A 22,837-nucleotide genomic window follows, 5' to 3' on the forward strand; every position below is an offset into this window, starting at 1 on the left:
CATGACAATGTACTAGGGCACTACCTCACCTAAACCAGGTGTGTAACCCACTAATTAATGTGCGTTACAGGTCCCCATTTGCACCAGATGTGCAGAGGCTACAAGTCTATTACAGCTGCAGCTAGAGCGCCTTGGTTCTTTAGTTAAAGCAGTAGCAGCTCATGCTTTTAACTTTGGCGGTCCCTGGTTGAACCCTCAGTGGATTGGCCAAGACGGTGGCTAACACAGGGCATCCACTAAGCTAAGACATTCTGAGAGCATGTTAAATGTAGAGTTAACCGCAATGGTGGAGCAGCCTGCGGGAAACATTTGTGTCCCCTCTTTTCACTGTGCCCTGCCACTCAGTGAAGTGATTAACCACATTCCTGGTCCTATATTAAGTTAGGCCTTGAAGGATAATGGAGAAGGGATTTTGATGATTCTTCCTCTATTGGATTAAAGCAGTTTATGTATCAAGTATGAAAGAATGCTACCCAAAAGTGAGACACCAGTTAGGGTTTAAGTTACAAAACTGTTCTGATTCAGTGAGGGCAGCAAAATCAACAATCTCTTGTCTCTGAAATATGGTTTTAATTAATGTTCTAGTTCCATAATTAACCCAGCATTATGCACAGCAGAAATTACTATGTCAATTTCAGCAAAGAACCTGACTTTTTTAATTAGATGAGTAGCAACCTTTAATTTTAAAATTAAATATTACAAGCTATTACTTAGTACAGCTGAGGACCAAGCAGCAGCACTTCATTGCCTGATTTGCCATGGCATAATCATGTGGTGGACAGGATACAATATTACAGGTGTTGCAGAGGGAAGTTCACCTGTTGGGTTGTTGCCAAGCAGTACTCTGCCGTGCTCAGGATGCTACAGATGAGACAGAGTTCTTCTACAGTAAACTTAGCCACTTCCGAGCCCTCCTTTTCTTTCAGCAGGCTGGTGATGGTCAGTCCGCCACTGCTGCTTGTTGTTCTGCAGGAAAGACAAAAATGGCGAGGCTCAACCATCAACTGTGCTTTCTAGTACACGTACACACATCACCAAATGCACTATTTATAGATTTAAAGGCCAGGAGAAACAAGTCTGACCTGCATAAAACAGGCCAAAGAATGTCACCCAATAAAATCGACACCAAGCCCATCCCTTCTGTTTCAGTTATAGCAAATCTTATAGAAAGATCAGTTTTTATTTAGTGACCTCAAGTGATGGAAAATCCAGCCCATTCCAGTGTATCAGACCTTAACAATATTTAATACACATTTCATGGCTAACCCTGCCTTGGTTGTCAACTGCTCCGATACTCCACTTAATGGCTATAGGAAGATCTCAATAGCTATTATGCAACATGGTAATAAGCTATTTATTATCTGATAACTAAATAGATTTCAACATATATCTCAGAGTTTAGCAGTCATTTCAAATACTGTGGTAGCTAAAAGGACAGTAAATAACAGCATACAGAGATTATCTCCTGTATTTTCTACTGATTTGTTGATACACAGCAGTTAATCAAAGGATCAGAACAGTTGGGAGTCAGGAAATTCCCTGCCTATTTCAACTCTCTATAATACAAATCCTTTTTTTAAAAAAATAGGACAGTGATATTTATCTTGGACAGAAGAAATAGAACACAAAAAGTCATATGTTCAAAGAATGCAACTGAGATCTGCTGGAGAACACACGTTAAATTCATCTTTCCATTTTTCTAAACGTAACCCCACTACCATATGTAAAACATTTTAGCTGGTTTCAGAAATTCACTCTGCTGCTCCCAGATTTAGAAAGGGAGACAGCCTGGACATACCAAATAGCCGTGTGTGTACATTATCTGTAACTAACATTGACAATTTCCCAGTGAATTCACTGGGAAAATTTTCACTCTTATTTATATTAGTGTAAATCCATGACTTCACTGGATTGACACCTGTTTAACAGAGCTCAGATCAATTAATTATGTGTTTGTGTACACACACACATACCCCTAAAATAGTTCCAATCAAGACACTTCAGAACCCTAAGAAGAAATTACCTGTATTACCAGTTATTATATGAATCCCATCAGTATCAACTTCATTGTCCTAATTTTCAAAACTGTGCTTGTACAACTTTGCTTCTAATTTGCATGTGTGATTAGCACAGATGAGTATGTCAGGCCTTTTGCATATACAACCACCCAATGTGAAAGGGCCTCACTCTTCACTGCCTTACATCTTGGCCTCTTTGTGTTGATATTCTCACTGTGTAAAGTGGGTGTACAATGCTACTCTTCCTATCTGGTAGTTTCACACTCACTTTGCATGTGACACGAGGTGTAGGGCAATGGAGAACTGGGGCCTGAATCGGCCACTGGGGTAGCTGTGCACAAGCAGTTCTGGAAGTCAGATCTCAAGTGTTTATTGGTCTTGGCACAGTATCCGACTCCCGCTGAATTACAATGGGAGAGGGTCCTAGCTCCCAGAGACTCTCCTGAAAATCCCAGCAATAGCTCTTCTGTTTATCCCTCCTGCTGTCTCTCAATGCAACGTAATAGTACTTTGGATTTACGTAAGGGAGTCATACCACAGCTACGCACTTCCTTTGAAAGTGCAATGTTGGCATTCACAAGTGTTGATTTATTAACCAGTTATCATTACAACACATCTCTTCCCACACGGTATCCCCAGACTGTGGCCTAGCATTTGAGAAACTAAAAACTTACTTGGGCAGGTTTCCAGAGAGAATTTTCCAGGCATATTCCCGGAGGTACTTCTGAAATATGGTGGTCAATGCTATCATGGGTTCGCCAGTGCTAAGCTGCGAACACTGCACCATGCACTTCTTGTAATAGACAAAGAGGTCAGCACAGCTGGGCAGGACAGCTCCCCCTTCATCCACATTTGGCTTGGGAGGTCCTTGAGCTTTGAAATCGGCGACAAATCTGTCAATCAGCTCGCCAAGATTTCTAATGCAAGGAAAAGAAAGAGAGATTTTAATACGGTGGTTAAAAAAAAAAAAAAAAAAAGATATGCTTAAAACCAGATGTCTTGTCGTATGATACTAATTAAGTGAATTCAAATCTTAGCAGCCTGATGCTTTAGACCTCTCCTGCTCACACCCATTCAGCATAAAACTTGTTCAACAACAAAGAACAGGGTGGAAGAATAATGACCTTTTGTACCCAGAATTTTAATGGCAGCTTCAATTGGTCCTCCAGTCACATATAAAGTATTACAAACCCTGCCATGACCAGGTTCAGCACATTAAATGCAAGTGCATAAAGCCTATGCTCAAGTTTCAGTCCTGGCACCAGCTGAAGTAACGGTCGTATTGCACAGCTCAGCCTCCTCCAAATCAGGCCATGTGGAACATGCCGTTTAAAGGGACAAGCTCAAAATGGTACAGCATTGGTGCCATTTGTTGTTTCATGATTTCCACTGGTTGTGCAGAAAACACATAAATCCTTTAAAGAATCTTTATTAACAGCAACAATTATTATTAACACGTGAAAGTGTGTTTTTTATTCAAGCTCTTTTTAATCACAGACTACTTATTGTATGCAAGCATGGTAGTCTTTGCTGCTTCCTTTGAGTTGTTGAACATCAGAGTTAATCCGCTCTTTGCTAATTGTAATCACTACAGGGGATAGGATGTATATGCCCCTATGAAGTTCACTCATTACCTACCCCACTAGGGAGAAAAGGCTTTTCAGCTTGGCAGATGGCTGATGCAAGTGCTACAGAATCAACATGAGTCTTCTGATCAAAGGTGGTTCCCTTTGGTTCCACTTTTCCAGGACCAGCACATCAGTGTTAGCCTACCAGGTTCTGTTCTTAAGAGTACGGATGGGTTTGCTGGTCTGTGTGTGATAGATTTCATTAGAGCTGGTTGAAAAATAGCACTCCCACCCCACCGCAAACAGAAAATATCGGGTTTTCAGCAAAACATCAAAAAAATTCTGCTGAAAACTGAAATTTCCATTCAAAATGGCACCATGCTTCTTCATGGGAGTTGTGGTTTGGATCCTTACTCTCCCATTCTTCTTTATGGCCTAGGTTCTGGCCAGACTGTGTCTCCCATGGTGCACTCCTCTTGATAAGAAGAGGGAGATACATCATTAAAGTGCCCACAAAGCCTTCTCAATACAAGCACATGTAGCTGCAACTACAGTTGTCTGAAATGGCTGGGAAAGCAATGCTATTGTTCTATGCCTGTTTTAAGACTAAGCTGCACAGGCAAAAGTCAGGTAGCCAAATACCACGGATCACCATGTCAGTAAAGGATCCTCAACTCTGGAATTCACTTCTCCTCCCTTCATATATCAGACACTGACTGAATGAGCTGGTCTTCTGGTCATATTGCAAAGCTGTCCATTCCTTCAGGCTTTTCCAGGTGAGCAAGTTGGAGAGGACGGATGGATTGGGGTGGAGGGCAGAGTCCTGTGCTGAAGGAATTTTAATTGTGGACATTGATCCAATTTGCATTTGGAAGTTATTGTAAACAAGAAGCTCAGTTTTGCTTCTATTGATGTCAATGAAGTTTTCCCATTAACTTCAGTAGCTGCAGGCCCAAATGCAGTACAACTACCTAAAGCATTTAAGTTAGTCCAAATAACTGTTTTGTCACTTTTCTGATGGACTGCACAATCTCTGCTGTGAGCCAGCAGGGTCAGCAGAGCACCCTCACTGGTCCCCAGGCCATTTTGGAGGTCTTGTTCAGCGTAGGACTGACAGGAGCGGCATTTTTGCCACCCCAAGCGCAAAAAAAAAAAAAAAAAGAGCCGCCTGGACTGTGCAGCCCCAAGAATGGCCGGAGTGCCATCCCTTAGCATGTGCCACCCCAGGCACGTGCTTCCTCCGCTGGTGACTGGAGCCGGCCCTGGGGACTGATGTGCTTTTGGGCCTTGATGAGCCAGGAGATGGTGACAATTCTTTGCAGCAGCTGTTGCTTGGGAGTTGGCAAACTCATGGCAGCTGGACTGTGAACAAATAGGCACTTTTCTGCCAACGCACCACGGGAGCAACATATTGGCCTCACAGGAGCGTGAAGCACCAGATAGGGAAAAGTTGTTCCCTACCATTAGGAGCTGAAGCATGAACAAGGCAAGACAGAGACAGAAAAGGAATCTCTCCTATCCAGGTTTTGGAGATGAGACTGCTCCAGACAGGACATCTTTATTGCCATATGCAAACGAGAAGCCTCTCCAAACAATGGCAAACTAGTTAGGAGCAGATTTTCCAAAACAGGATAAGAGAGAGAAACTGCAATGAAATCACTCAAGTGCAGAATTTTACTCTGTTTCTATTGGACTCAAACCCTTCTATTTGCACGCTCCCCCTTTTCTTGATTCGCTCTCTTGCCTGGTCTTCAGAATGTCAGTACCTTTTTCTAGATCTATGACAGTATGCAATTAACACAAGTTCCTAGTTAGTGCTATCACGACACAGCTGTCAGCTAAGCAAAGACAGAATTAATAGCCAGTGTTTTGTTCTTCATTAGACGAATGGGAGGATGCACAATCTTCATGAAGAAGAGCTGGATATCAAGCAATGAAGCAATATCAATAAAGAACACACTGTGTTTAACAAGCCAATTTGTTCAATCTAGATAACATGCATCACCTCGGTAGTAGGAGAAAATAACATTAAGTAGTCCAGGTCAATTGTAGGGTATAACACACTATCGGATTCCTCTGGAACTCCTTGCGCAAGTGACCCCACATTCAGAACACTAACCCTCTGCTGGACTACAATAAGGCACAGTGATTTTCAAGACAATGTGAGTGTATGGGGATTTAGAAATATTGGTTGATAACAGTTAGCAGGTCTCAACTTTAACAGAGCTACTGCTCTGCTATAATATAGCTTTGTTTATTTCCAACATTACATCTATTCATATCGCTCAAAGAAGTTGTGCATAGAAGTCAGACGCTTATATCCCAGAGAGACTGAAGTGCAATCCGATGCCTGATATTTAAATTGTAACCAATATTGGCGGGGGGGGGGGAGGGGGAACCCACTAGTCTTTAAAGGCTTTCTTCCAGGTATCTCCTGCAAAACTGCTACAGATGTTGGCACCATGTTTCTTCACACTGGTATGGAAACAATTTTCCAGCAGAAAAGGAACCAGCTACGTTCTGCCATGAACTAAGGGAGCACTAAACAACACTTCTATTCCACCATCCTTTCTATTTGCTGCCCAAATACCCCATTAATTGTCTGAGACACATCCCCTATGCAGATATCAATCAAACAGATCCCTCAAAAGTTCAATCTCAGGAGAAAAGATAGTACAAAAAAGCAAACTTTTTTTTTTTTTTGGCTAATGTGGCAGTTTTTCTTTGAACTCCCTGCTGTCTGCAGCTATAAAGCTAATGTAAAACATGTTGGGGACCGCAGAAGAAAATAGGAGGAAAAAAATGTTGTGAGAGCAGGAGCAGGGTGGGGTAGGATTACCGAAAACGGGGACTGAATCGGCCAAAGGGGGCAGGGAGAGGAGCGGAATGTTCATACACTTTGGTGTTTAGCTTGCGGACAGGGAGGAAAAAAATACATTTCCCTTTGTTCTGCTGTGCGAGTGGAATCCAGCCCCAGAAGGGAAGATTATTGCACTTGTTTTTTAAAGCATAAAAGGTTTATGGGACATGGAAAAAACTGACCCAGGATTGCTACCTGGCATTTCAATGCAACTGGGACACAGCAGGGTTCCGATCCATGACTGGTGCTCCTAGGGCTATGATAATATGAATATTAATTAATAATTATATCACCACCAGGAGCCTCTATCTAGTTTAACGTGGAGTTCTAGCCCACAAAAGCTTATGCCCAAATAAATTTGTTAGTCTCTAAGGTGCCACAAGGACTCCTTGGGTTTTTTTTAATCCATTCATGTCTCTCTCTTCTGGTAGCCCTCAGGGAGCTGGCTGGTCACATGATGGTGAGTCCTCCTCTGCTCCCCCAGCCCTTAAGTTATATTAAAAGAAGTTAAACTATTTTAAATACTTTCCCATTATCACTTTTCCCTGTAATCAGTCACTGCAGTTGTCACAGGGACGTTATTTGGTCACCAGCGGGAGGGGAGGTGCACAGGAGACTGCCTATGAAGATGTGGTCAAGCCTACGGAAAAGTTTGAGAGCCCCTACGCTAGAACATCTTCCATTCAAAGGATCTCTAAATATTCTGCAGCAAGTCAGAAATGATGATGGATGCTTTACTACTGTACGGTGACACAGATACTAAGCAAAGCGATGGGCTGGGAGTGAAAGAAAACACATTTGATAATAGCTAGTACATTCATAGGATGCTTCATGGGAAGATCTTTATACAAATCATCAAATCTCAGAACACCCCTGTAAGGTAGCTGTTACATCCATTTTACAGAGGGGTAAACCCATGCACAGCAAGGATAAGTGAGTTGCAAAACACTAATAAGCAAAACTACAGGTGTAGGATATGAGATGAAAGATAAGCATTTATCATGGAGGTGCAGTTGACTATGCTCTGAGTCTTCATTGCTCATATTGCGTGAGAAAAGTCTGCTTCCCAAGAAACCAACATGGATCACTGCTCCAAGCCTACGGGACTAGAGATAACACCATGATCCAATCACCTCAAGGGTGTTCAAACTTTGCCCAATTCAAGGCCACGCTAGTAACTTACCAGAAGCCTAAATTCTGTTTCTGATTCGAATACAAATATCCAATGGGAGCCACTCTCCTTTTAAATGAAGAAGCAAGGAGTGCGGAAATTAATGGAATCTGCAATGTGGTTTGGCAGCCCAGACTGTCAAAATGGTGCATGCTGGAACTTGTAGTTTCTGAGAGTCACATCTCTCAGCAAGGAAGCAACAGATTGCGTTACAGGACTTGGTGGGCCCTATTTTGGCCACCTTTCATTGTGAATTTTCTAGCGTGGTGTGTCCCCCAAATACAAAAATCCCTCTGCAGTTTCTTTTTTGGGGAGGCCCATCTCTGTACATCACATCCTTTCTAAGAGATGGAGTGGCGGCACACTACTGTTGCTGACTAAAGCAAGCAAAGCAGAATTTGAGAAAACTCTTGTCAGAATACATAAGAAAAAAAAAGTGCATGCTTGTTACTCACTTGTCTTGGGACTCAATATATACATAGAGGTGAGGTTCAAAGCACTTGGAAACAATGCCATGAAACGGGTTGTCTGGGGCCTTCGGCTTCTTGGGCTGCAACGAAACCATTTAGAGCAATGATTGCAAACCTGCCATCAAACTTCTACAGAAAACAGCAATGAAATAGCACAGCAGGACTTATGTTCTTTAGAACTTTATTATAACCCAGAACTCTATTGCCTGATAACCAACAATGTATAGAGGGTCACTGTTTGCCCCAATCTAGCAATATTCTTATGTGTTTAGTTGCCTGGTTTATTTGCTTTGAAAGATGAAGTATTGCTAATAACATACGCAACCTGGCTCGGACCCTTCACATCATAAGATGTCCATAGAATCATAGATTGTAGGGCTGGAAGAGACATCAAGACGTCACCAAATCCAGCCCTCTGTACTGAGGAAGGACCAAATAAACCTAGACTGTCCCTGAGGGGCGTTTGCCCAACCTGTTCTTAAAAACCTCCAATGACAGGGATTCCATAACCTCCCTTGGAAGTCTATTCCAGAGTTAAACTTATAGTTAGTAAGCCTCTCCAAATATCCAACCTAAATCTCCCTTGCTGCAGATTAAGCCCATTACTTCCTGTTCTACCTTCAGTGGACTTACAGAACAATTGATCACCACCATCTTTATAGCAGCCCTTAACATATCTGAAGACTGTTATCACATCCCCCCCATTCTTCTTTCCTCAAGACTAAACTTGCCCAGTTTTTCTAACCTTTCCTTATCAGTCAGGTTCTCTTAACCTTTTATCATTTTTGCTGCTCTCCTTTGGACTCTTGCCAATTTGTCCACATCTTTCCTAAAACGTAGCGGCGCCCAGAACCGGACACAGTACTCCAGCTGAGGCCTTACCAACGTCGAGTAGAGCAGGACAATTACCTTTCGCATCTCACATACAACATTCCTGTTAATACACCCTAGAATCGTAGGGTGCATCACAATGTTGACTTGTATTCAATTTATGATCCACTATAATCTCCTGATCCTTTCCAGCAGTACTACAACCTAGCCAGTTATTCCCCATTTTGTAGTTGTGCATTTGATTTTTCCTTCCTAAGCGAAGTAAGCAACATTAAGTACATGCACAATTTGGGATCATCTCTCTTATTCTGATTTTATTACATAAAATATTTTTAAAGTGCAGAGCCTCTCTCACAACCATGGCACCTCCTCCTTTCTGTGAATCTACATTTCCAAAGCCCAGCTCATTCACTGATTCAGCAAAGAGTGTAAGCATGTCTCACTGGGGCTGTTCGTGTGTTTAAAGTTCCGCATATGCTTAAGGGCAATGCTGAATTGGGGCTTTAAAGGCTCCAAATATTTGTACTATATCTAGAATTTTAAAATGTTGATAATGACACTTTCTTCTGTTGTCTCCATTTCTTAGCAACCAGACAATTTCAAAGCCTGCAAAGAAAGCATTGGTGATTCAGTGGTAGAATTCTCACCTCCCTTGCCAGAGACTGGGGTCCAATGCCCAGCCAATGAAGAGCTGAGTTTTCCGCTTTGAAAAAGCCTTTTCGCCCTAAGAAAAGGAACTAGAGAGCTCTTTCCCATGTGCTTTCCTGAACAACAGACAAGGAGGCTCTGGGTCACCTGTGGAATGTGCACAGAGACCGGAAACGCCAGCATTTCAGAGAAATAATTAAGACAAGCGCACACAAAAATGAGTAATAACGTGTGGCTGCAAAGCCTACGTGAACCAATGATTTATGGAGGCCAGAACACTCCATGAACCTGGTTTCATTAACCTTTTCATGAACAACAACATTGGGGAATGCGAGCTTTTACGACTCTGGGAGAGAGCAACTGCCCAGCATCCCCCGACCCTGTGCTTTGCCAGCGCCTGTGCATTCCAGCTGGGTGTGTACATTCCTCAGCTTCAGGAAGAAAGCAATGGGTGGCATTTCTAAAAAGCACTGTTCTCAGAGGTCTTAGCAGCTCTGACAGGACCACCTTGTGCAGCAGGGAATCAGGGATTTACCAGGCTAGTGATGTTTACCGTTCCTGTGGCTGGAAGAGCTGGATTAAAGCAGAGGTTGTGTGTGTGTGTGTGTGTGTGTGTGTCTCTCTCTCTGTCTTTGCATCATCCTGCATGGCTGAGAGAGACAGAATATTAAATCTTCTAACAGTAGCAGTGAAGCAGTATTTCAGAGTGCATGAATGCTGTCCAAGAGCTGCAGATGTTTAAGCTATTTCCTCCTGGAGTTTGATGGAATAATAAAAGGTTACTGTTGTCACAGTAAGGAGGTCTGCAGCTGGCCCAGTTTCCTTTTATTACTCTCCAAAGTAAACAGATTAAATAAAACTGCTAGGATCACCAGAAGGGTTTCTTTTTAAGGTGGATTTCTTTCCCCTCACTCTTCTGCTCCCTCTAGTAGCCCTCTTCCACTTACACGTGTCCTCAGTCACCAGCACAAATATCTTAGAGGTTTTCTGCCTACCAGCCCCCTCCACCTTCACCCTATCATTTTTCTGCTCCTCTCCTGCCAGCAAAGGCGAGAGAAATATATAACATGCAAGCGTTAGCCACCAAGTGCTGCCTAAGAGCAAACCTCCTTCCCAGGTGTGCCACAGCTGGGCAGGGCTTTGCTGAGTGCACTCACAGCTCCAGCCAATCACGGTGCCATTTTCAAAGGTAGTAATCTGGGGAATGCCAAAAGTGGGGCTCCCTCCCCCACAAGCAGCACTACACGGAATAGCAGGACAGGCTGGCACAGACTTGATGCCAGGAAGGAAACAACTTCCTTGCACGCTGGGAACTAGACAATTCCCTGCTCAGAAATACCTGAATTGCCTTCTGACAAGTTAGTACATTCAGCTGTTCATTAAAAACAGGGGATGGTTCTACAGTTCATTTAGTCCTTCATCTGCCTTCTGGCGCCCCTGAGAATCCCCTCAGTTTCTCCTACACTCTACTCCCTCCCCAACACCTTTCTTCGTGGCTGGCTTTCTCCTAGCCAGCATAGGGTAGACAGGAACGAGTCAATGCTCACACCTCCCACTGGTAAAAAGGGCCATTCCCAAAGGACACACCTCCCCTAGCCCACAACATCCTGCCTCCATATCATTTCCTGCCTCTACAAGCTCAGGAGGATGGGGCTCAAACCAGATTCCTGATCGCCAAGGCCATCAAGGTAATATCCCACTGGGAGAAATGAATCCTTGTTTTAAAATATATCTACTTCAGGACTTTCTTTATCATGATTATTAAATTATTTGCATTTCAGTGATCCGCAGTCATGGAGCAGGACCAGAACAAGCACAGAACAAAAAGACGGTCCCTGCCCCAAGCCGCTCACAATTAACGCTCTGCAATCGTCAACTGTACAGAGCAAAATAAAGCAGCTTGCTGGCCTTGAGATCTGTGCTTATTAAAAACAAACAATACCACTTCCAGCACATTCATTTACTGTTTGTATAGTGCGCTGAAGATGCAAAGTGTTACATAAATGCTTCGCTTTCCCATCCCTGGGGAGGGAATGGAGAAAAAACAAACAAGATAAAAATCCCTCCACTCATTTTTTGGAGTGAAAGTGAAAAGTTATACATAATGAGCTCCGCGTATTTATTCTCATTCACTGGTTCTAGATTTAATGTGCTCAGCTGACAAAGCAAAATATCATTTCTCAAAATGGCCAGCACAGCAAATATCATCTAGGATCTGAAAACCCAAATGTATTCTGGTGTCTTGTCAGTAAAGGTTCTGCAGTTACGCTTCAGCTGCTGACCTTGTTGGCGACATGCAAAGTAGACTAGAACCCAGTGCATTCTCCCTACCTTGCAGGAGTAAAACCGGTTTGTTTCAATAAAGTAAGCACCTATGACCTGAAGTCACATGGGGAGGTGTGTCAAGTGAGGGACCATTACTGCAAAGTATTTGTTGGACCAAGATCATGCTAAGCATGTGGCAATGACAAAAAACTTCTCAAACAAATTTGGAAAAAAAGCTTAGTAACTTGCAGAGAGCCTCAGAAACTGGGACTCTCTTGTCTGCAGATAAGGAACTTGGAAGACTTACTCTGTCTATATCACCTTTCTCTATCACAGTTTCGTCTGTCTCTGTCCCAGTTTCATCTTCCAGAAATGGGTTGGTGGAGGGAGGTGGCAGCTCTGTCTTTTTCTGTTAAAAAAAGAAAGTCAGTAAAGGGAGAGAGTTTCCTTTTGGGATATCAAGCACATTGCTGCATTCTCGTTTTGCCTTCCTAAACCCTTTCTGCGTCTCCCCTCACTGCCCGATTGTCTTATGGGAATAAACCTACAGATCAGCGATGACCACAGAACATCAAAAGCAAGTATCAGCCAGGGGTCTGCTTCGTACAAATGCAAAGGTGAACTCAAGGCTCAATAAAAGTGAAAGACTGACAGTGAAGAGTACGGCGAAGTGTTACGTGCAATGCACCTCAATCCTGACCTCCTGCGAGAAGTAAAGTCTCATCGTCCATCCTCCTCCTCTGCTCTATCAATGCATCTCACTCCTGACATGCAGCATGCCCTTCTGTTCCAGTGCTGGGCTCAACTGCAACAACTCTGCCAATACACCTCAGGATGGGAAATTCTGGCTAATGATACCACAACAAATTCCTACTCTCTCAAAATTAGCCCTGGGATCTTTAATAGCCAACAAGCTGGGTGATCAGCGGGTCACAGTTCAGGGCTCCAAACTCTGCTCGCTGCTCCATCAAGCATTAGAAGCAGAGCCCAGAACTGGTGCTAAACACTCAAGAGGGAAGAAGTAGAGTTTGAACTAGTGCCAGCACTGGTCTTTGCTGGCTGACGAGCGAATGGTGCTGTGGAGGCATTAAGAGGCTAGACAGGGCGAAGAGCCTGCTAGGGGAAGGGGAGCAAAGTGGCTCCCATTGGAGGGCAGCACTGTAAGGCACTTCTTGGTCAGGCCTAGGTGGAAATATAGAGATGGGGGAGAACATCCCCCATGTGAGACTCCAAATCACAAGGTTTCCAAACTGGCCTAGCCAGCCAAGACAGACTGTGCTGTGGGGCAAATCACAGGTGATATGTGAGTGTGATAAGGTAGCCAGCCCCAGTGCATGAAGGGTTAACCCAGAGATCTGCCTGCCACATAAGTAATGGGGGTGTCGGAGAAAAACAGAGTTCTCATTTTAAGGTTGGGTGCAGCAAGTCAGACACACTTTATTCTCTAGCAATTGCATGGAGGGAGAGAGTGCACTAGGACACAGGGTTTCCCCCACCTAGGCAGGTCTCTCCCTAGGTAAACAATTAGAGCCAACATTTATACCTTTTTTACAGACAATAATGAGCAACAGCTGCATACTGTTTATACGTATTCCTTCTTGACATCTTATTTCTCTCAACAATTTCTGCTATAGTCTGCATTCCATTTTTACAACCTCTCTCACAGTTCTTTTCCACTCGCTTGCACAAATCTCGCGTTATTAGGGTTAAGGTTGGCCTGTTTTTCGGTCTGTCTCTTAACCAAACCACACATAAATCCTCTTTTCCCTTTCACACTTCCACAGGGGTGGGCACAGAAAGGTAGAGAGCAAGTGGCTATGCCATGGCTGGCTCAAGTATCCTTTGCCCCCACAACAGGCTAAGAAGCTAGAGAGGGCTTCAGCAATTGGGCGGCATTGTTCTGTTCTTGGTCTGCTTGGTTTTATTTGGAATCTTTTGTTTACGACTCAGGGCACAAAAGCTCCAAGGAAAGGGACTGCCAGCTAAGGGTTCTGCTCACTGGTCTCCAGTAGGCTTGGTAGAAAGTGAGGTGGGGCCTCACCATCTGCGCACCCCTCACACAGGAAACCTCTGCAAACTCCTTGTAACGCACACAAACACTACAAAGCATGCAAAGCCAGAATGGGGCTTTATTGGTTACACTCCTACCATTCAAAAGGGGCCCACATACTCCATTGGCCAAGTCTTGCCCAAATTGCATTGGGAAGACTTGGTTCTAACCTCTTTAAACAGGGGCTTTATGACAGAATTGCTGACACAACAGTTAACTACAGACATGAGAAGAGTGCTGCTGCAGCAAATCCTGCATTACGGCTCCTCTCTGCCACGCGTCTCCACTGTGTATTGTCCATATACCCGTATATAATTACATGCTTTGTTTTATGTTTAAAAAGAGTTCAGATGACAGCAATCCAGGGCTACATGGTCCCTAAATAGAATCAGAAGTGGGAGAAAGGCTGCCAGGAAAAGAAATTAATTTTCCTTATTTCAAACCCTCTTCTCTCCTCTTTAGTTGTTCTTCAATTATAATTGCTTCCGTGCATCCCATTTCTGAAGGGATAATGAGAGCAACCCAATGCAGTCAGATAATTAACAGCACATTGGATGATAAATATTCTGGGAAAATGAAAATCAAATTGTTAAGAACTCTCCAATCAATCAGTGTTAAAGAATTCCTCCTTTAACTGGCACCATCCACTGCATTACAACAAAGAGCAATGGTTCAATCCATCATCCATTACACCTACACAGCTCCCTCAAAGACAAGAGTCCAGACAGGCCTCTGCAGATGAACAGTGCAGAGCGGCGATCCTCAAATCTACGGTCTTTGAGCCACATCTGGAATTTGTGCTGTCTAGGCAGCATTTGATTAGCACTCCACTTGCTCAGCTTAGATTCCAGGCAGAAAAAGCAGCGTGACAATCCCAGGAGCACTCCCTAAGCTACTGGACATGCTGGTAACAGACAGAGCTCGGAACATTGAAAGGAGACAAGGCAGCATACAAGCTGCCAGGGTCCTTTCCCCAAGCCGCTTTCCTCAGGAAATAAGAGTAAACCCCACAGCTAAGGTGGGATGGGACCTTTCCCAGGCAGTAATTGGAAAGGAGCACTGAGAAGAGGGGGAAATGTTCAGTTAGGATGTTGCATCAGTGTGCAAGAAACTCATGTCATGATGAATACACTGCGGCATAACTATGTGGTGGTTCTTCATAACAAAGGGGCTTCAGCTGTAATTTAATTAAAGAGGCATAGGAGAGTTGAAGTAGGATAACCATTCACCTCAAGAGGTAGGGGAGGAAGAGGGTCCTCTGTGCCCCAGGATCCCACCACCACCACAAACTCTCTGCTCTCCAATCTAGGCTAAGCTCTATGGAGCAGAGGAGAGCTTTCAAAAGATATCCTTTACAGCACCTCACTGCCCCAGTTACAGCGGAGGATGGGAGTTTCTTCCCGTAACAGCTGGGGCTGTAGGGCTGTTCTTTAGAAGTTTCCTTACCACGGTTCCGTCAGCCAGAGTGCACCCCGAGAAGCGTTTAGCCATCAGCCCTTCGAAGTTGGTCGTTCTCTGAATGGCAAACAAAAGCAATTTCACCTCAATCTCTTTAGCTCTTGTGCGCATGATCTTAGCAAGCTCTGTCCTGAAAGGGAGAGGGAGGGAAATGAAGGATGTGATTTCCTGCTTGAAGAGAACTATCAATTACTTCTGCACATACTAAAAAAAAAAAATTTGAAGCTTATGGTCGTAACTCAGTCCAGTTCCTATAGCGAGCCAGCTCTCATCACTAAACTCAAGTTAATTCCTAAGCCACTCTCATTTAACTACTCATCTCCCATACAGATTAGGTTTCAGAATTCATACCCACAGTTGTTGTGAGGTTTGTGCGTAACAGGACATCAGCCCTTACATCCAGTGTACTGTTCTTTGCTAGAAAACCCTACAGCAACATAGCTTTGACAAGACCAGTGCTTATAATTGGGGTCAGAGAGCAGCAGCAGAGACAAGTGCTTTGGGGACCTTGGCTGGGGCATACTTTTCGGTCTCCTGAGGGAACTGGCTTTCAAGGAGCTAGCTCTGTGAGATGGCAGTCCCAGGCTTCCCACCCACGGTACTTATCTACAGCTCTGCTGCAGGGAAATTGTTTTTCCTTTTATATCAATATCTGTGTATTAAATGTATTTCTGTGTATTAAATGATTCTCTTTCAGGATTATCACCTAAACAGCATTTTTTTTCCTTTGTAGAATGGTTACTGCCTGTGACTTTCAAAGACATTTAGCAGCAGCATTTTAAAATCTTATCGATCTGCCATCAACTCAGCGAAAAACACCAATTGCTACGGTATGCACCCTTAGCAAAATTCACTGTGCTCACCTCGTAACATGGCAGAACTCAACGGCGATACGCTCCGTCATGCACCACTCCTGCGGGAACATACGCCCATACTTTTCCTCATAGTCCATCAGCTGACGTTTAATCCACGCATAGCGTCTGTCAATTTTATCTAGCCAGGCGACCTGAATGAGATGATGAACACTGTACAGTCCTGCAGCTGCTAATATTTAGACATGTTGCCTAAGTATATTCTAGTGGTTTAGAGAAGAAGCAGGGCTAAGAAACGAAGTCATATGGAATTGAACAACAAAAGTAATACTTAGCACATCTTCAGAGTGCTTAAATACAGGAGGGATTTTCAGACGTGCCGAAGCGATTTAATAGCACAAGTCTTACTGAACGAATGTCAATGGGAATTGTGCTCTTAAATCACTCAGGTGCTTTTGAAAATCTCAACCATTCTCTCATTTATTCCCAGCAAGGTACATATTACTCCCATTTTAGAGAAGGGAAATTTGAAACCCCTGAGGAAGTCAGAGGGATTAGAGTTTAGGAATTCCTGGATTCCCATTTTCAGGTGGGTTTCAAACTCTGGCCCTTGGGCCACCAGCTGCCTGCAGGATCCTTGCTAGAGCTGCGTAGAAGGAAAAAGTACAGCACAAGACCACATCTCCTAAATCATCATCCACTCAATAGCACATCATTAAGTCATTACTCATCTCTGACACAGTTAGTTCAGAAACAAACATTACAAAATCAAGCTGGGTAAGTATGAAATTAGTAGCTGCCAACAAAGCAAAATCTGTTTCTTTTGCAATACGTAAAATCCAACCACAGCATGCTGTGTTCCACTTACATCTTGGTTTTCATGGAAAAGTACAAGGTATTCCGAGAGGTGTTGTTTAATAAATTTCTTGATGATTTCCTGTTTGATTCTGGGATCTAATACGTTAGCAACTAGACATGCATCACGGAGAACGTTGCTGGGTCCACCAGGCCTCTGTCAAAATAAACAAGAAGAAAAGATTTACTAGCCAAAAAGCCTACAGGAGAGATTGCAAAATTTACTGGCTTTTGTAGCTTCATCTTGTTTTTGTCCTCTACTGTTAGTTCCCTCTTCCCACCACTGCTGCTGCTGCCCCCGCTTATTGACGCTCAGGTATCTGGGTTATGATGGATGAACAATGAAACATCTCTCAGCAAAAGGTACCCTGTGGCTTGACAACCTGATTGCTGCCTGCTGGAAAGCCAGCCAGCTCAGCACATCATTTTTGTTAAGCCCTTCACTAAACACACAGAATAATTCTATGAAGGAGGAGGGCTAACAAAGCAATCCTGGGACATGCAAACGTGTTCCCACCCACACAGAGGGCCAAAATATAAAATAAAAATAAAAAGCAGACAGGAGTTGAGCAACACTTCAACACTGAGAAAGTTATTTGATTGCTGGTCAATATTGGCACATACCACAGCTTTACTGCAAAAGACCACAAACATCACAGTTGCTTAGAAGCATCTTCAGTAAAATCCCACGCCTCAGGGGAGTTTCAAGTGGATACAGTTACTCTTCGTTCAGGAGCTCTTCCAAAGCCTCTCCATTGATTTCAATGAGCTTGAAGTAAGGTTGACATTGTGCAATCCCTGTTCCTAAACATTTGCTGCGTTCTACCAGTGCAGTGGTGGGCAAAGCGATCCCTGTATTTGTACAAGGGCTTAGTAACATTTCTAAAGTGTTTTGAGGCCCATCTGCATGTAAGATGCTTTAGTCACAGAGAACTCTAGGCTTTGCCGGAGGGATAAGCAAGAAGAAGTAAGCCACGTCTAAGAATTGTTACATGTATTATCACAATCTTTTGCATCCCCACAGGGCCGAGCAGGCTAGTCCTGGCCCACTGTGGGAGGTGCTGTACAGAGCCAAGAGAGAGTGCTGGTCCCAATGTTGTTACCTTTTATAAAAACTGGGGCCTAGATCTGTAAAACAGTGCAGCTCTGCTGGTCTCAATGGAGCTATAACAGCTGACTCCAGCTGAGGATCTGATCCTGGAAGTGAATTTTTAAATTAAAAATAAGAGCTCTTTAAAGCAATAGTGACAACAATGGTCAGAAGCCAGAGACTGGGAGGCTGCCACTTTGCAAGTTTCCTTTACAGCACAATTCAGTACCGACCTGCAACACACTAACTGCTCCTAGCCAGGAGCTGCTACTGCTATGATCTTTGATGTGGACTAACCCTCTCACTACAAGACTCATTTTGTTTCTGACAAATAAGCCAGATTTGAGCCCAGGCCTCCGGAGAAGGTAAAAACTTAGGACATTAACTGCACCTTCAGGTGCTCATTTAAGATATTAAAAGTAAACCATGAAACTGATGAGACTCTGTTGTATTCATGGGTCACGTCCCTAGGCAATGAAACTGCAGGTCTCTTTGCCTGTTAGTTCCTTGAAGAGACAAGGCAAATGATTTATTAGGTACATGGTCAAGGAGCTGTGGGGGTACTTTGGAAGACAGAGTTAGCTCCTCCCGTGCAAGGAATCCAAATTCTCCACTGAGTAAACAGTAATTCAAGATTATTGCTGGACTTCTGCTTCTTAGTATGCACGAACATACCGGCTCATTGCAGCATAGTGGTGTTTTCATTTTTATGCTGCTCCAGGGACTGGCAATGGGGCAGAGAGGCCTGGTTAACTTTTACAATCCATATATATGCACACTTCCAGCAGCAGGTAGAGCTCATGGGGCAGACTGCTGAATTAGAGAAAGAAATGTCAACTGCAGCCGGCCACTCTGCTCTATGAAGTCTGGAGAGTCAGAGCTTCCCCTTGGGATTAACTTTTCTCGGTAGTATTGTCTTTTGTAAACAAGATTTTTGGTGGCTGCTGGGTAAGCTCAGTAGAGAGTATGGCAGGAGAGCCATGCAGAGCCAATCCGCTGGGTGCCCCCTAGAATTATTAAAAGCTGGGATCAAGCACAAGAACTTGCTCTCTATAAACACATCATGAGGGTAAACAGCTATTTAAACTAAAGAACGTTAGTACAAGAAGAAAGGGGTGTACATTGGTCATGAATAAATGTAATCTGGAAATCAGAAGAACGTTTCTAACCATGAAAAATGTTTTCCTAGGCAGCCTTCCAATCGGACACCATCCAGATGAAGCCTCTCCAAATGATCAAAGATATCAAATAGTATGAATTCAAGTTGGATGAAAGGATCCATTTTCTAACTGAACAGGTTCCACTCTCTCAAATGGTCACCCAATGCTCTCTGAAGCAGTATGGTCATCTGCTCCAAGTGCCTACCAAGTTCCCTGTGGGAATCCACTGGGACTCTGACCCAACAAAAGCAGGATGGAAAAAAGAGTGCCAGAAAAACTAAAGCACTGTGTCTAGATGTTGTCAATAGGCACCTGCCCCTCAGAGGCACCTGAGCCCATAAAGCGCCAGATTTGGCTCAGGTAGAATATCATAGAGGCGTGTAATGCGTTCAGCAGCCTCTACACTATCCAAACAGCACGAGAACTTACCCAACCAAACTTTCCACTAGGGGTAGCGAGGGCAAACAGTCTAACTAGTTTTGATAAATCTGGATCTTGATAAATTTATGAACAGGATGATATTGGGTTGTCAGCAATAGCAGGGGACTGGGCTTGATGACCCAGAAGGTCCCTTCCAGTGCTGTTTTGCTAAGTTTCTAAAACATTATTATTTGTGGTCACAAGGTGAGGTACAGGAATATTGAATGAGTATCTAGGGCTATTTAAAAAGAAAAACAAATATTAACAGTTAATGTTTTCAAGTGCTAATTAATCCCAACATCACAACTGTGAGGGAGGTAAAATTAAACCCATTAAAACAGATGATGTAACTGAAGCAGTAAAATTAAGTGACTTGAGTCAGTGGCTGAACCACAATTCCAGTTCAGAAAATCCAGGATCCAAGCTCTGTCCCCTGCTCACTTCAATATGCTTCTGATTCACCCAAGCACACTTTAGTTTTATTCTGCAATAAGGATCCTGTAGATGCCAGATGAAATTGATTGCAGTCTCACAACTACCTAGTACAGATCTAAAATACTATGAGATAAACTCAATGCCACGTCTCTCACATAGAACAGAACTTGAAGGGACAAATGCAAAAAGTGAACCAACAAGATAAACAGTAAAAGATAAGGGCCTGCTCTTGCAACCCCAAAGCCTGATACAGAACATATTCATACAATTGTAGGACTGGAAGGGAACTCAAGAGGTCATTTAGTTCTGCCCTCTGCACTCAAGGCAGGACTAAGTATTATCTAGACCATTCCTGACAGGTGTGTGTCTAATCTGCTCTTAAAAATCTCCAATGATGGAGATTCCACAGCCTCCCAAATCAGTTTATTCCAGTGCTTAACTGCCCTGACAGTTAGGAAGTTTTCCCTAATGTCTAACCTAAACCTCCCTTGCTGAAATTTAAGCCCATTGCTTCTTGTCCTATCCTCAGAAATTAATGAGAAAAAATTTTCTCCCTCCTCCTTGTAACAACTTTTTATGTACTTGAAAACTGTTATGTCCCGTCAGTCTTCTCTTGTCCAGATTAAACAAACCCAATTTTTTCAATCTTCCCTCACAGGTCATGTTTTCTAGACCTTTAATCATTTTTGTTGCTCTTCTCTGGACTCTCTCCAATTTGTCCACATCTTTCCTGAAATGTGGTGCCCAGAACTGGACACAATACTCCTGTTGAGGCCTAATCACCGCAGAGCAGAGCAGAAGAATTACTTCTTGTGTCTTGTTACAACACTCCTGCTTAAAACATACCAGAATGATATTTTGGTTTTTTTTGCAACAGTGTTACACTGTTGACTCATATTTAGCTTGTGATCCACTATAACTCCCAGATCTTTTTCCACAGTACTCCTTCCTAGGCAGTCATTTCCAGTTTTGTATGTGTGCAACTGATTGTTCCTTCCTAAGTGGAATACTTTGCATTTGTCTTTATTGAATGTCATCCTATTTACATATATTTACTTGATGGAAAACAGTTAAGAAAAATTACACGCATTACACTACCACTCAGGAGACGGTTTCTTTCTAAAATATCTCCTAAAACAAAAGAAGTCACACATAGATCAAATAGTAAATAAAAGCCCAAGATGAGTATGCTTGACATTTGAACAACAGACTGTTCATTTGAGGGAGAAAAAAGCCACAATACCTTTGTGCCCTGGGAAGGAAAAGCTTCTTCAAAATCTGCCAAGATTTGTTGTCCTAACTCATTTTGGGCAGCCTTTACCCTGCCAGAGAAAGAACAAGCAATTACTTTGTTCCCAGAATTACAACTAGCTGTTTTGTGTTTGAAATCTACAAATGTTGCTAAAATATGCTCTTCAACCCAAGCAGCTACATGAAAATACATAAAAACGTAGCATAGATTAAAGTAATATCCACATTATGTAGGCTATTTCATCAAAACAGGATCAGGTGGGATTTCTTCCCCTTTTTGGGGTGGGGGGGGCGCCCCACTGGCACTAAGTACATCTGGCTAACAAGTTAATGCTGTGACAATGTTTATTAAGTTCTAATGGAAGAAATCCTTGATTTTAATCCTCCTCTTATAAATTAGTGCTGTCATTCTGCATCAGTTTCTCAGCTGGTATAAATCAAAATAGTTCTTTTAACTCCAGTAGAACTATACCAGTTTACATAGGCAGACAACCTAGGCCTCTAAACCTTTATGTGCATCATTGATATTTTAATTAAAAGTGTATTTTTAATGTATAAAAGCCTTCACAAAACCTCCATTTCCAGAGTGGAATTATTCACAGCTCCCAGGTGGACTGACCTATTGTTAAATACCTCCATTCGAGTATCATTTGTCTGCGGTCACACATAATAAGTCCTTTATTTCTTTAGGAGAACGAAAGAGCTAGGACATCAAGAGGGTAGAAATGTTTAAACAACTCAATCTTTTGTTTTCTTTAAAGAGCCATATACAAGATCCATCTTTTGATTGACTTAGCTGAGAGAACAAAGCTTCTAACTTCCAGAAATAAAAGTTGACAGGGCTTAATTGATTCTTCTATAGAAATGGAAATGCCTACACATTCTGGAATGTGCCAAAGTAAATAGTTAAGCACTTAAGTCCCCTGGCAACCCTTGAAACCTTCCATCACTTTTTACTGTACTGGAACTGCTTTAAGGACTAAAACTGATTATAAAAAACTGTGGATTTTTCTATAGACAGATATGGTAGCAAGAGTGGTTGGGATTTTTTTTTTTTTAATGTTTATTGAGGGTGGATTTGGATTGTTTAAAACGACCCTCCAACCATATAGAAGAAGGATTTGCTTCTTTAATATTCCCAGTTCAGTTCCAGCAATAGCTGAAATGTTACAAGAAGTGACAACAACAAAGCGGGATTCTTTAACTGTCATTTTCCCTTAGGTGCCGAAATGCAGAAAAATCCATATCAGTAAAAATTATGGTGAGATTTTCTATTTGTAAGTATATATTTAGCTACTGCTCTCACAATATGATCTGCTTTTCCCTGATTTATTTATTTAGATGGATCTTCCTTCAAAAAGCTCTCCACCTGCAACGTTGAATGCAATTCTCACTTACATTCTTTGCTGTCCATTGCTACTATTTGAAAGTTTATACAATACTCCAGGTTCAGATCTACATTCATACTTCTATTT

At 42.8% G+C, this 22,837-nt stretch overlaps 1 protein-coding gene across 1 annotated transcript in view; it reads right to left on the minus strand.

The window, feature by feature from the left end:
• The window catches only part of VPS53 (VPS53 subunit of GARP complex), a 93,795-nt gene that overhangs the window by 31,737 nt on the left and 39,221 nt on the right, over positions 1-22,837 (minus strand). Inside the window, exons 8-15 of the mRNA XM_050928781.1 lie at positions 21,355-21,433; positions 17,020-17,163; positions 16,203-16,345; positions 15,328-15,469; positions 12,139-12,240; positions 8,073-8,167; positions 2,693-2,935; positions 819-966 (exon numbers count right to left, since the gene is read on the minus strand). Coding sequence (XP_050784738.1) covers positions 819-966; positions 2,693-2,935; positions 8,073-8,167; positions 12,139-12,240; positions 15,328-15,469; positions 16,203-16,345; positions 17,020-17,163; positions 21,355-21,433 — 1,096 coding nt within the window. The remainder of the gene's footprint in view (positions 1-818; positions 967-2,692; positions 2,936-8,072; positions 8,168-12,138; positions 12,241-15,327; positions 15,470-16,202; positions 16,346-17,019; positions 17,164-21,354; positions 21,434-22,837) is intronic.

Source organism: Gopherus flavomarginatus, chromosome 19 (genome assembly GCF_025201925.1).
Source record: "Gopherus flavomarginatus isolate rGopFla2 chromosome 19, rGopFla2.mat.asm, whole genome shotgun sequence".
Classification (NCBI taxonomy): domain Eukaryota; kingdom Metazoa; phylum Chordata; order Testudines; family Testudinidae; genus Gopherus; species Gopherus flavomarginatus.